The 14229-nt window shown below is 50.2% G+C and overlaps 1 protein-coding gene across 2 annotated transcripts in view; it reads right to left on the reverse strand.

Annotated features, from left to right (window-relative positions):
- Nucleotides 1-11097: 11097 nt before the first annotated feature.
- SPSB1 (splA/ryanodine receptor domain and SOCS box containing 1) overlaps nucleotides 11098-14229 on the reverse strand; it is a 90560-nt gene continuing 87428 nt past the window's right edge. For both annotated transcript variants that reach the window (XM_078145689.1, XM_020974411.2), the window contains one exon: nucleotides 11098-13417. In XM_078145689.1, coding sequence (XP_078001815.1) covers nucleotides 13290-13417 — 128 coding nt within the window. In that variant the 3' untranslated portion in view covers nucleotides 11098-13289. The remainder of the gene's footprint in view (nucleotides 13418-14229) is intronic.

A 14229-nucleotide genomic window follows, 5' to 3' on the forward strand; every position in this document is an offset into this window, starting at 1 on the left:
CCCCGGGGCTTCCTTGGACTGGCCCCCCTTCTTGGAGTGAATGGAGCACACCAGCCGAGCTGCTCCAAGAACAAGGAAGCTGCAGTGTCCATGGACTGTCAGGGAGGCACCACCAGCCTTCAGGAAACCAGGCAGGCTGGTCAGCAGTGTCTCTCCAGATGTAAAGAGACCAAGCGAACAGCGCTCACGTGGGACACATTCCACGTGGTGGCATCTGTGGAACACCTTGTGCCCCCGTAGGCCGGGGACAGGCCTTGGAGAAAACCGGGCTCAAAAGCTTGTCTGAGCAAAAGCCTACCTGTCACTTAGCCTCAGTTTTCTCATCTGCAAAACTGGGATCCAATTAAGGTCAGTAACTCTGAGGACTCTGATGGACCTCTGATCTCATTCGTGTGGGCATTTCTTCCAAGGATGCAGGTCCCAAGCCATCCGTGCCTGCTCCTCCTGTGTGGCCCTGGGCTGTGTCCTGCAAATTCTCCACAGAATGTTGTAGCATCTATATAATTATTGAAGATTTACAAAGCCATATGTGTGTGTGCACACACACACACACGTGTGTACATATGCATAGACACATACATGCACAGATGTGTATGTGTGTAGATATATGCATACACACATATAATCTCCTTTGATTAGAAGGTTTCCCCTTGTTACTGGAAGCTCTTCTCTCTTTCTGGCAAGCAGTAGCCGCTTAATACATGTTCATGGATGAAGGCAGTGTGGTATAGTAGATAGAGCCCTGGAAATGGAGTAAGGGAGATCTGAGTTCAAATCCTGCTCAGACACGTACTAGCTTTGTGACCCTGTCTGCCTCAGTTTCCTCATCTGTAAAATGGGAATGATAACAGCATTTACTTCCCAGGGCTGCTGTGAGTGTCCCATGAGATGACAACATGTGTAAAGTCCTGTGCAAGGGTGAGTTATTATTATTGTCATCATTATCACTGATTCTCTCAACACTGCATTGCTATCAGCGGAGGACCTTTGCTGCTGCTCACTGTTTATCCCTTACTATCTCTGGGTGAATCGCCCATCTTTCCTGCTGGTTATACACAGGATCCTAGTTCTAGAATTGAAGGGGTCTCAGAGACAGCCTAGTCCATCTTTTACAGATGAGGAAACTGAAGCCCAGGGTGGTGAGATCATTTGCCTAATAGTAAATGACAGAGATGGGAGTAGAACTCAGGTTCTCTGATTCCAGAGCCAGGCTCTCTCCACTGCATCCAGCATCTCTGAAGTCAGAGGACAAAGGCATCCGGGAAATGGGTCCCTTTTGTGTCACACATTCTGGCCCTCCTACTCAGGACCATCTGCTGAACAGAGAAGTAAGCATACTGGACGGCTTGCGGGCACCACAGTGCACAGAGCCCCAGGCCTGGAATCAGGAAAACCTGAGTTCAAATTTGGCTTCAGACACTTCCCAGCTGTGTGACCTTGGTCAAGTCACTTAACCCTGTTTGCCCAGAGGCACCCCTTCCCCCTTCCCAAGCCTGGGGCATCTGAGTTCTCAGCAGCCTCATCTAAAGTTAAAAGAGCCTCTGCCTGTTCTGTCCCTCTATTCTTCAATGGCCCAGGATCTTAGCTTCTCGGAGCTTGGAAGGATGTCAGCAACTCGAATTTGAGCGAGAATGCCCTCCAGGCTCAGCTTGAAGACCTCCCAGGAATGGGGAACTCATTACCACCCGGGAGGCCGCCAACATGAAGGCTTAGATTTCTCCCGGCCCCTCTAGACAAAGCTGGATTCAGCTTTAGAGAGAGCCTCAAAAGCAGGGAGGGATTATTTTCCATCCCACCCAGGGGCTGGGAGGGATGGAGATACAAAAGGCCCATTCCCCAGAACAAGGGGTGGGGCCTCAGCCTTCCAGACCCTCAAGGGAGACATTTCCCCTTAACCACAGCCTTGCTAAGGACCCAGGGGAAAATAAATAAAGAGGTCCCACGGTTTCCCAGGACAGCTGAAAGAAACCATAGGGGAGGTTCCTCCTGCGGGAGAAATGAGGCTACGTCCAGGAAGCAGACACTCCCCATTAGCACATACCCGCTTGTTTTTCTCAGGAGGAAACTGAGGCAGAGAGGGCTGATGCAACTTTCCTAAGGATGCCTGTGTAGTAAGTGGAAGGGCTGGGAATGAAACCCAGGTGCCTTAACTCTAAAGCCAACACTCCTATTCTGACACACGCCTCTGAGATGCATGAAAGCCTCACCTCACGTCTCAGGGCTAACGAATGACTTCTGACTGTCTGGGGGTAATGAGATAGAACTGCTCAAGTATTTCTATGTAATAACACAGACTCAGGAGAAGAGTCATTTGGTGCCGTGCAAAGAGCTCCAGGGTTGGTCTAGTGGGAAAAATTCTGCTATTTACTCCCTATGTGGCTCTAGGCAAATGGTGTCTCCTCTCTGGCCTCAGTTTCCCCATCTGTAAAAGGAAAGAGTGGGAGTAGATGACGCCGAAGGTCCCTTCTGTCCCTGAGTCCTATGATCTTTCAATCCATTCCCTTTATCCCTCTCAGAGAAATGTAAGTCAGGGTTGTAGAGGGGAGACTTCAGCTGTCCTGTTTCTGAACCTCAGATGCCTAGTCTGTAAAATGGGTTTGGATTCGGCGGCCTCCGAGATCTCCCTTAGGTCTGACTCTGGGGCCCCAGGATTCTTTGACTAGTTGACCCCCAAGTTTTCTTTCCAGCTCTCCCCCTATGACCCTGAGTTCTTCAAGCGTCAGGACTTGGAGGGAAGCAGATGGACTCTAGACTAAACGGCCCTCAGAGCCCACCTCGTCTAACCCCCTCGTTTATAGCGGAGGAGACAAGCCCAGGGAGGTGGAGGGATCTGGACAATGTCAGAGGGAGGCATGGCAGAGACGAGATTTGAACCCACGTCCTTGGATCCTGGAGGCTTGCAGAGTAAGGGAGCATCTTTAACTAGCGGGATTGGTGGGGAGGGGGAGAGAGTCTAGGGTCCTGAGGTTCCTTGCCTGCTGCCCACACGGGGAAGCCCTGAGCATCCCAAGGCCCTCGGCCCTCCGGGCGTGACCTCCTAGGAGGCAGGCACCCCCTGCCCCCAGGCGCCGGGGGCCTCCGCAGCCCAGCCCAGCTCCCGGCTCCCGGGGAAGCGGCAGACGGAGGCGTTCTCAGGCCAGGCAGGGCGAGTCAAATTCCAGAGCCCCAGGAAAGGATGCGTTCCTTTCCGAGCGGACAAAACATTTCTGGCACTTTCCGAAGGGGACTGAACACTCTGTCCACTTTGGCAGTGGCCGCCAGGATTCCTGGACGGACACAAGTGTGCTTTCACATGCAACAAGATTCATTACACAAGCTCGCTGTCCTCCCCTCCTCCCCCCCGGCCCCACCCAGGCGCCCCTCCCGGCCCAGGGGCAGCTGCGGGGAAGCTGCAGACCAGCGTTTTCTAGAGGATTCAGGAAGAGCGCAGCAACACGGCTCCCCACACCCAGGCTGGATCCCCTGGGGCTCCCGGAATTGCAAAACACGCCTCGCACACCGAGCACACAATTACACAACCACAGCCGCAGTCACATGCACCGTGCACACAATCACATACACTCATACACACAATTACTTACACAATCACATATGCAATATCACACCCAGTCACACACACACACACAACCACGCACACAATCATACGTGATTACATGCACCATCCACACAATCACAAACACTTATACACACAATTACACAATCACATACACAACGTCACACCCAGTCACACATACACAACCACATACACAATTACACAACCACAGCCGCAGTCACATGCACCGTGCACACAATCACATACACTTATACACACAATTACTTACACAATCACATATGCAATATCACACCCAGTCACACACACACACAACCACACAATTACACAACCACATCTGCCGTCACAAAATGATCACGTCAGCCTCCCCTTCCTCAGTAAACTCCAGCGGCTCCCTATCACCTCTGAGATGTGTGGTGTGAAAGACGAAATGCCTGAGGAAACAACGGTTTGATCTTCGGAGAGCATCGATTTATTGAAGCAGGGCCTGCCAGCTACCCAACAAATCGGGACTAGACCCGTTCCTCGGCTTAGGGCTGGACCCCCAACACAGGGGGAGAGAGACATTTAGACATTAAAAATAATTAAATAAGGCCAATTGATTAAAAGGAAATAATACAACATCCCGCCACAGGGACCAAATACAAAACGGCTAGCATTTCACTAAGCATCCAAAACCCTTCCCAACCCAGCGCCCCCCCCCCCCTTCCAGTCTTCTTACACCTTCCTCCCCACAGGTATCTTTGGTCCAGGGACATCGGCTTCTTGGCTTTTGCTGACGCGAGACACTCCATCTCCTGGCTCTGAACACTCTCTCTGGCTGCCCCCATGCCTGGAAGGCTCTCCCTCCTCTGCTCTTACAACTGACCACCCTGGTTTCCTTTAAGTCCCAACTAAAATCCCACCTTCTCCAGGAAGCCTTCCCTTACCCCCCTTAATTCCCACCCCTTCTGTCTGTCACTGATTTCTTGCTTATCCTGTATATGGCTTGCTTAGTATATATTTGTTTGCATGTTGTCTCTCCATTAGATTGTAAGCTCCTTGAGGGCAGGGACGGTCTTTATGTGTCTTCAGTGCTCAGCACAGAGCCTGGCACATAGTAGGTACTCAGAAAGTGTTCATTGATTGACTGATTGATCAAGAAGTGACACCAAACTTCAAGTGAGTCACTGAACCACCGAGCCCCCATCTGACCTCAGGCATTAGATGTCCTCAGAGTTCCTTTCTAGTTCTGACATTCTCTGATGCCTCCTGGAATAGGGAAGGAGCCCTTCCAGGCCACTCCAAGGAATTTCCAGACAACCTTAGAGTTCTCAAAGGAAGTTTTCAGAGTCTTATCATGGGGGTTTACACCCTGTGTAAAATACAGCAGGCACAGAAATGTGAATATCATAGAACAGAATAAATTTGCTTTGTATGTAATAAACACAGAAAATGTGTTTTGTATACAGTAGACATAACAAATGTGCTTCGTACACAATAAACACAGAAGACACGTGCTCTGCATGCAAGAGACATGAGGGCATGAAGGCGGCTAGGTGGCACAGTGGATAGAGCATTCAACCTGGAAGAGTTCAAATCCAGCCTCAGACACTTGCTAGCTGTGTGACCCTGGGCACTTCACCCTGTTTGCCTCAGTTTCCTCATCTGTAAAATGAGCTGGAGAAGGGAGTGGCAAACCCCTCCAGTTTCTCTGCCAAGAAAACCTCAAATGAGGTCACAAGAGTCTGACAGGACTGAAATAACAACAACAATGTACCAAAAACAGAAAAATGTGTTTTGTATACAGCAGACACAGAAGAAAAGTGCTTTGTATCAACAGACATACAATACAGGTGTTTTGCATACAGTAGGCATTTAAATGCCTTGCATACACTAGACACTTAGGGAATGTACTTTGCATACAGTAGGCCTAGAATGCATTTATGGTATTCTGCATACATGTAGCATAAACTTATTGTACATAGTAGGCCCATAGTTTGCATACAGCCAGCACTTAATGAGTGTTTGCCGCATTCAGTCGAAGGGTCATCACAGCAGAGAAGTTCGTCAGGTAACTGGCTCATTTAAATTCTAGCTAAATTCTAGCCGCCTTTCCCAGGGTCAAGGTGGAGCCGAGGGAGACCTTCAGCGGCCCCTCTCCCACGCAGAGGGATTGCCGCCCTGGTGCAAGGCAGCGGAGCTCCCAGGCCCGGGGGAGGGGGTGATGCGCGGGCACCCACGGGCCCAGGGCCTGGGAGCACGTGCCTCCCTCCCGTCTGGGGGAGGGCAGGCTCCTGGTGAGCAGGAGGGGAAGGGAAGGCTGCCGAGCCAAGGCATGAGCTGCGGAGGCCTGAACCCACTGGGGCAAGCTGAACTCTGGCAGGAAGAACCTCACTAAACAGTAAGCAAGTTGTAAAAGAAAATTCAGACACAACATCTGGCCGCTATTTCAAATAGTTCTCTGTCTGGAGGCTGGACGCGCCTGCAGTCGATTAGTGAAGGAACACGTGCGGGAGCAGCTTTCTGCAACACCCCCCCACCCCCACCCCATCCCTCCTTCTCCAGGGCAGGGATGAGCCCTGGCTGGTTCTGGAGGACCAACAGCATACAGGCCCCTGAGCAATGCGAAGATGACCATGGACAGCCCCTGCCCTCAAGGAGCTTACAGTCCACAAGGAGGCTGTAAGATCAGAGGCCCTGACTCGAGCTCAAGTCTTGCCTGGGAGTACCTGGGAGCCTTTGGGTAGGTCACTTCCCCCACTCTGGGCCTCAGTTTCCCCATTTGTAAAATGAAGGGGTTGGAGTAAAGGATCTCCCTGGTCCCTTACTCAAAAATCTTTAATCCAGGGACAAGTTCAGTCTGGGACATGTTGAGTTTGAGATAGCAGCAGGACACTCAGCCCCAGCCAATATCTCCCGTTCTTTTCCTCAGAATCCAAAAATGCATACATCATTTTCTTCTGAGATTAACTTATGGAATTCTTGGTCAGAAAACCGCTTTGAAGATTCAAAACAACACCCCTTCGCCCTGAGAAAGCTGAGAATGGATTACAGAGCTCAGCTAGTCTAATCCCCTTCTTTTTACAGAGGGGGAAACTGAGGCCCAGAGTAGAAGTCATTTTCCTTTTTTTTGGTCCCCATTTATACAGAGTTTCAAGTTGCAAAGGGCTTTCCCTAGGTCATCTCATTTGATCCTGGAGGTAGATGCTGTTATTATCCCATTTTACAGATAAGCAAACTTAGGAAAGGTTGAGGGAATTCCTGGGAGGTCACATCTCCGATTGTAAGATTAGATGCCAGTTCTCCTCTTCTGATTCCAGAGCCAGCCTGCCTTACCTTGTACCACAACTGCCCACGAGAGGAGAAGCGTGGAGTCTAATTTGTGGCACTGAACTCCCGTAGGATGGCTTCGGCCAGCCTCGTTGGCTCTGCTGGAGGAGCTGATCGTCCGGTGCGTGGCAGCCGCTGCCCCTGTCCCTGCCTGATTCCCCAGGGCATGTGCTGGTGCCCTGCTTGATGTCAGTGTTCAGAGTACCTAAGCCTTCTTTGTTTTCTACTCACTCGATGGGCGAGGGTTCGAGCATCAGTCTATGCGGTTGGACTTCATCCATGAAGCCCCCAGAAGCTTCACTGTGCCCTGTCATGAATGATTTCATGTGTAACTCCCAAACAGGACTACAGACAGGTCCTCCTTAGGGAATGACCTTCAGTCCCATTCCATAGGAAGGAAGGGAAGAAGTATATAGTGCCTACTATATGCCAGGCACTGTGCTAAGTGCTTTATAAATATTACCTCATTTGTCCTCACACAACCTTGGGAGGTATATGTGCTGTTGTTATCATCTCCATTTTACAGATCAGGAAACTGAGGCAATCCGAGGTTAAGTGACGTGCCCAGGGTCACACAGCTAGGTCTTCCTAGCTCCACCCGCTGTGCCATCTTGCTGCGTATGACTATGCCAGAGTCCAGTTTTTAGGTAGGTGCCCACCCAACCCTCTGCCTCTAGGGGCCCTGGTTATCTCTGGCACTTTGGATACATGGTACCATCTGAGTGGCTGGGTGGGATGGGCATAGAAAACCAGTCTTCCCTGGTGTACGCTGGGTCATCCCTGGCCTGGCCTTAATGATTTAAGGGCACCTCAGGATAAGCAGTGCCTGGCACACAGTAAGCACTTAATAAATGCTCATTGGCTTCTTGTTGTGGACAGGCCGCCACGGATGGGTGGAGATCAGCACCATTGAAGGGAATGCCTACAACCCTGACATCCCATTTTTGTACTTTTTTTTTTTTTGCTTTTTTGGTGAGGTGATTGGGGTTGAGTGACTTGCCCAGGGTCACACAGCTAGTAAGTGTTAAGTGTCGGAGGCTGGATTTGAACTCAGGTCCTCCTGACTCCAAGGACAGAGCTCTATTCACTGCGCCACCCAGCTGCCCCTCCATTTTTGTACTTATTAAAACTTGTACTTGGGGGATGATTTCAAAATCTCCTCCTGAAAGAGCTGAAGGAGCAGGAGTTGGGAGAAGTCCCAGGTGAGCTGCTCCTACACTCACAAATTTAGAGCTGGAAGAGAACCCAAAGGGTGTCTAGTCCAAGTCTGTTTTACAGATGAAGAAACGAGGTCCAGGCACTTACCCAAGGTCATACAGGTAGTAAGCAAGATTCGAATTCAGGGCCTCTGACTCAATCTAACACTTCCCACTCTATCTCCATCATTCTACAGCTGGTAGGGACCCCAGAGACGACTTAATCCAACCTCCCTCTTGTATAGATGAGGAAACAGTAGCATTTATTAAGCACCTACTATGTGCAGGGCAGCCAGGTGGTGCAGTGGATAGAGCTCTGGGCCTGGAGTCAGGAAGACCTGAGTTCAAATCCAACCTCAGACCCTTATTAGCTGTCAAGGCACTCCACGCTGCTTGCCTCAGTTTCCTCACCTGTAAAAATGAGCTGGAGAAGGAAATGGCAAACCCCTCCAGTGTCTCTGCCAAGAAGACCCCAAAATGGGGTCACAAAGAGTGGGTTGTGACTGAACAAAAACAGAGCGGGCAGGCCGAGTGAACCGAAAGTTCAGTGACTTGCCCAGGGTCACCTGGTAAGGACAATGATTCAGAACCAGGGCCCGGACTTCTGAATCCAGCCCTCCTTTCCTCCTGGCATAGTCATGTGGCAGGGGAAGCCCAGAGACGGGGGAAGGCCAGTGTTCACCAACCCTGGTCTAGCCAGCAGCCCTCCACCAAGGATGCTCCCCACCCCCACCCCCAAGCCCCCAAGGATATTTCCTCCCCACAAGAAAATGGAAGCAGTTAAGGCTCAGCCACGCTGTCTAAAGAAGGAAGAAAATTTCCAGCTTTGTGTTCGAATTCTCCTCTCCTTTAAAAGGAAAAAAAAAAGGTCCATTGAGAAACGTCCCAGGCAGGGAAATGCTAATGTTCTGAGTGTGCAGAGAAGCTGGGGAGAGGGGCTGTTTCTGAGGCCCGACAGCTCGGCTGGGGCCTGCCAAGCAGCTGAGTCCATGAGAAAGCCCCAGCAAGGGAGAGCAAGCTGATTCATTGGGGCCGGTTAAGGCAGGACATCATTTGTTGATTCTCCGGCCCAATCCCCATCTCATGACTTCCTCTCTGGTTACCATGGTGGCATCCATAAAACAGAACACAACTCTGGCCCCCTCGGCAGGTCATTTATTTCAAATATTCCCTGCAGCTCGAATCCAACCATGTTTGGGTGTCTGGGCCCGAGCGGGGCCTAATTGCTCTGTCTTCGGACCCCTCCCCAGCATAGTTTATGGTTCAGCCTAGGCCACATTCCACCTCTCGAGAAAGACAGAGGAAGGGAAGGGCGAGCGAGGGAAAGCAGGCCATGTGCACGAGCAAGATGGACCAGAGACGGGAACGTTTCCCATCTATGGCCAGGCCGAGGGGCCGCTATCTGCATCAGGGCAGCGGAGAAGGAGGAGGAGGAGGAGGCAGCCTGGTGGTGCTCAGCAGGATTCATTCCAGCCATGCGTGCCAAGTCTGCTCAGATGGTTTTATGAACACAGCTCCTTTCAAACACAGAGACCTGCTATGCGAGAAGCCTCCCAGCTGAACAAAAAGTCTTATTTTCCTTTATGCCAGCACCCCCCCAACCTCCTGCTCTACCCCGCCCCACCCCCTCCCTTCCTTCTCCTTTAAAAATGAGCTCCTGTTCTACGGCAACCCAGACATGAACTCCAACCTAAAAATAATTCGAGACCACCCTTTTCCCCACTCCCTCCCCCGAAATGTCTGGAACAGGCAATATTTGAATTTTCGGCCTCACAGGCAGAGCTCTGCCCCCCTTCCTCCAACTCCCTGAAGAATAAACTGTTTGGGGGTATGGAGCCTTCTGCACTCAGGAGCAGCCAACATCAATTCAACAAACGTTTATTAAGCTCCTACTATGTGCCTGACACCGTACTGGGCACTGGGGATGCAAAATTAAAAAAAAAAGTCCCAGATTTCAAGGAATTGACAGTCTATGGAGGGGATCCCAACATGTACACAGGGAAACACAAAAAAGATGCTAATTTCTGGAGAAGGGAGGAAATGTTAAGTGCCTCCTATGTACCAGAGACTGTGCTAAGCACTTTACAAAAGCTATATTTGATCCTCACAAGCCTGTGAAGTAGGTGCTGTTATTATCCCCACTTTATAGTTGAGGAAACTGAGGCAGAGAAAAGTGACTTGTTCAGGGTCACACAGCTAGTCAATGTCCAAGGCTGGATTTGAATTCAGATCTTCCTGACTCCAGGCTTATTACTCTGTCTGTTGTGCCAGCCTAGCTGTCCCCACCTTTCATTCATTCAGTATGTGTGTATATGCCATTTTACAGTCAGAGAAATTGAAACAGACAGAGGTTAAGTGACTTGCCCAAGGTCACACAGCCCGTCAGTGACTGAGGCTACATCCGAACTCAGGTCTTCCTGACTGAAGGCCCAGATACATCAAAACAGCTCAGGGGAGCAGGAAAGGGCCTGTGTAGAAGGCAGCCCATGAGCTGTGCTTTGGGCAGGAAGGTGGGTGAACATGCCAAGGTAAGGGAACTGCATTGTGCAAAGGCTGGAGGTGAGAAAGGATGTCTCAGCACGTACAAGCAGCCCCGTTGGGCTGAGACTGTCTGGCTCGAGCACCAATGAGTGCAGGAAAGGGAGGGACAGAAGGCAGGCTGAGATAGGTGATAACAGCTCTTTCGGCAGAACGGTCTACAGTGTGCTGAGTGCACGTGGACTCTGGGTGGGTGGGTGGCAGTCACACTGTAGGAGGCTTTCAAGGCAGAACCCGGAAAGTCACCTCCTATCCTAGGGGCACTACAGATGCCCCTAGAGAGGACTTTTTAAAATAAGGGAGTGACGTGATCAGATGTTGGAGGAAAATCACTTTGGCAGCAGAGTACTGGAAGGACAGGAGTGGGGCAAGGAGACCGATTCACAGCCTCTTCCCTTTACCTGCCTCATCCTCCGAGGGGCTCACCTCTCCATTGTCCCAAAGGTCACGGGAAGCCCCCTCTCCCAGCCCCAAGACCCAAAGAGAAACTATCCAAGTGAATTCAAATTTAACAAACTTTGTTTTATTATTAGGTTACTGAGTATTTTCTACAGCCATAAAATAGAAAGGAGTTTTAAAACCAAACAAAGCAATTATGTACTGGGACGGCAATACAGAGGGAGGGGGCTGAACCTGAAACAAGAGGAGAGGTGGGAGATTGGGGGGGTGGTGACACTGCAACATTTCCAGTGTCGGTGGAAGACAACCGGGGCCAGGCATCCATTGATGGACTCTGCGTGGTGAATTCTCTCTCGAGTGTGTGTCCCACCCTGTAACAGAAAGGAGCAAGAGACCTATCATCTGACGGGGGTGTGTGTGTGTGTGTGTGTGTGTGTGTGTGTTTCTCTTCCTTAAAAAAATAACAGCAACAAATAGTAACGGTTTGGGGGGAGGCAATGTTGGCTCCCCACGTGGGCTTGGCACCAACTCTATGCTTTTTAAAAATATACTCTCCAAGTAGAATTTTTTTTTTAAAAAAAGGTTATCCAACAGCAGCTGCTCGAAACATCTCTTACATAGACAAATATATATATATATTAAACATTTTAAACAAATAAAGTCATCTATTGTACCTGTACAGAACTGAATCAAAAGTTGGATTCCAAAACTGATTTCAAAGTTAACAAAATGTGCAAAATAAAGGGGTGGGGGTGGGTGGGTGGGGCGCCGCATCTCAGCCTGCACCGTGGAGGAGTTGCCAGGAAGAAGTGACTGGGGGAGACACATTTGAACTGGGGACCTGCCTAGATGTTGGGTCTGCTCTCAGGACCAACATTCCAGATTCTCCATTCTGGCTTGGGGGGATGTTGGTAAAGAACCTAACTACTGCCTGCATATCTCTCCTCCCTCTCTCTCTCTCTCTCTCTCTCTCTCCTCTCTCTCTCTCTCTCTCTCTCTCTCTCTCTCTCTCTCTCTCTCTCTCTCTCTCTCTCGCTCTCTCTCTCTCTCTCTCCCTCCTCCTCAATGGACAAAGTACCAAAAACGTACATTTTCTCAGATTACCAAAGCTGGGGAGGATGGCGATGGCAGCCTACCTGAGACATTTGAACAACCGAAGGACAAAAAAAAAACCCTATCACAACAGCATGTCTAACTATCCTGGGCAAGGATGTCTGGCCAAGAGGTAAGAGGCAATGAAGGAGGGTGGCAGGCTGTTAGAGCTGCTTCAGGGGACCGCTGAAGGCATCACTATTGCACGTGAAACCTGTAGCCTGAAGAAGGAGCTGTCCTGGCAAGCTTCTCACCCAACCCGAACCTCCCCTTGGAGCTACAGGCCAAGATAACAAAAACCACCCACCAAAGAAGCCTTCATACCCATAACTACACCACTTGGCCAAGGGCAGGTGATGCAGCACACGGAGGGTGGGAAGGATGGGAGAGCAACAAGACACACATTGGTGAGAAAGGGATATGTTTTCTTTCTATATGGAATAAATAAATCGATTTTTGTTGGTGAAAGAATAAATACAGAGTACAGGGTGAGACAACATCTTAGGGAATGACACTAGTTGCTTTCCGGCCTTTTTCCAGGGTCCCATTTTCTTTTTTTCCTTTATTTTTCTTAAGTGTCCAGAATGAGTTTTTGGCATTGTCAGCTTTGTTAATGGCGGCATTTTCTGTGTAGGAGTAACCCACGAGGTTCCACGCTTGCCACCCAAGGGAAGTCATCGGTCAATTTCCAAGCACCCTCGATGCTTCCGGCCTCCTCACTGCCAGTATGGCTACTTTTCCCCAACTGGCCATCATCGAGCCCTGGAATCCTCCGGAGATGACGTCTTGTCCTGTTTGGGCAGAAGCTGTGGGCTCCGTACTCCCACCCCTGGAGTCGACCAGGACATACCTCATTACTTCTGTGGAAACAAAGTCCCTCTTTTTTAAGACAGGAAAATAAAATCCAGATATACAAAGGGCACTCGTCTGCCCACACTCCAAGAGGCCATTTCCAAGTGAGGAAGACTAGATGAGCCTGCTTTTAGGGTCTGTCTTTATCTGGAGGAAGACTGGAGTGTAAGAAAGGATGAGGAAATCTTGGCTCGTGAGGTTGGAACAGCCAGATGAAGGAAGAGGGGAGTCTGATAGGGCACAGGTAGGGTGAAGGGGGAGCTGTGGACCCCAGTGGCGGCTCAGTGGGTTTGCACAGTTGGATTTCCTGATTCCTGCTCCCAAATGGTGGCAGGCGTTGAGCTGGCACATTACTGGTAGAGCAGGTAGCCCTTGAGGGATGCTGGCAGGGGCAGGGCATGGATCTCACTCAGGCGCTCCTTCCCTAGGGCGAGGCGGACGGACCTACGGCAGAGGTCCATCAGAGGCAGTGGCTCAGCTGTGGGTCGGAGGGGAGAGAGAGAGAGAATGAATATGAATACATACATACACCTGGTGACTAATTGTGATGCCCACATTCCTGACTGGCTCTCCAATTCCAAGAGTCGACATCTTAAGACAGGCTAAGCTACAGAGAGACTGGCTCCCTAAAAAGTACTTCTGGCAGACACTGGCATTCAGGCTGGAGGAGGATGCCAGCCAGAGTAGAAGGAGCTGCCCTGCCAGGGAGGCACCAGGCTCTTCCCTCACCCTGGTGCTGGACGGCCACTTGTCAAGGGAATTCCAAGTGCAGGTCGGCAGAGACCAGGTGCTCTGGAGCATCTGGTGAGGTCTATGGACCCCTTTCTCAGAGGCATGTTTTAAAATACTTAAATTATAAAGGAAACCAGTTATATTTTTCCCTCCTCAAATTCAGGCTCTCTCTTGAGATCTACCCACAGGCCAAGTCTCAGAATGTGTGTGGACCTCTGTTATGAACTGCTGGTCTCGATAAACTCCAAGGTCTCTTCTAACTATGAGATTCTAGCTCAGAACACAACCTTTCTGAATGAGAAGAGGAGTTAGGTTAGGATGGACCCTGAGGTTCCTGTCCCTCTTGTAACCCAACGACCTCGAATAAAAAGGAGCTGTACCTAGGTGCCATAGTGGGTAGAGGGAATAAGCACTTATTAAGTGCCTACTGTGTGTCTGGCAGTGTGCTAAGTACTTCACAAATATTATCTCTTTGGATCTTCACAACAATCTTAAGAGGTAGGTGCTGTTATTATCTCCCATTTTATAGGTGAGGAAACTGAGGCAAATAGAGGTTAA

The sequence above is a fragment of the Phascolarctos cinereus genome, unplaced genomic scaffold (assembly GCF_003287225.1).
Source record: "Phascolarctos cinereus isolate Bilbo 61053 unplaced genomic scaffold, phaCin_HiC Scaffold_726;HRSCAF=1367, whole genome shotgun sequence".
NCBI lineage: Eukaryota > Metazoa > Chordata > Mammalia > Diprotodontia > Phascolarctidae > Phascolarctos > Phascolarctos cinereus.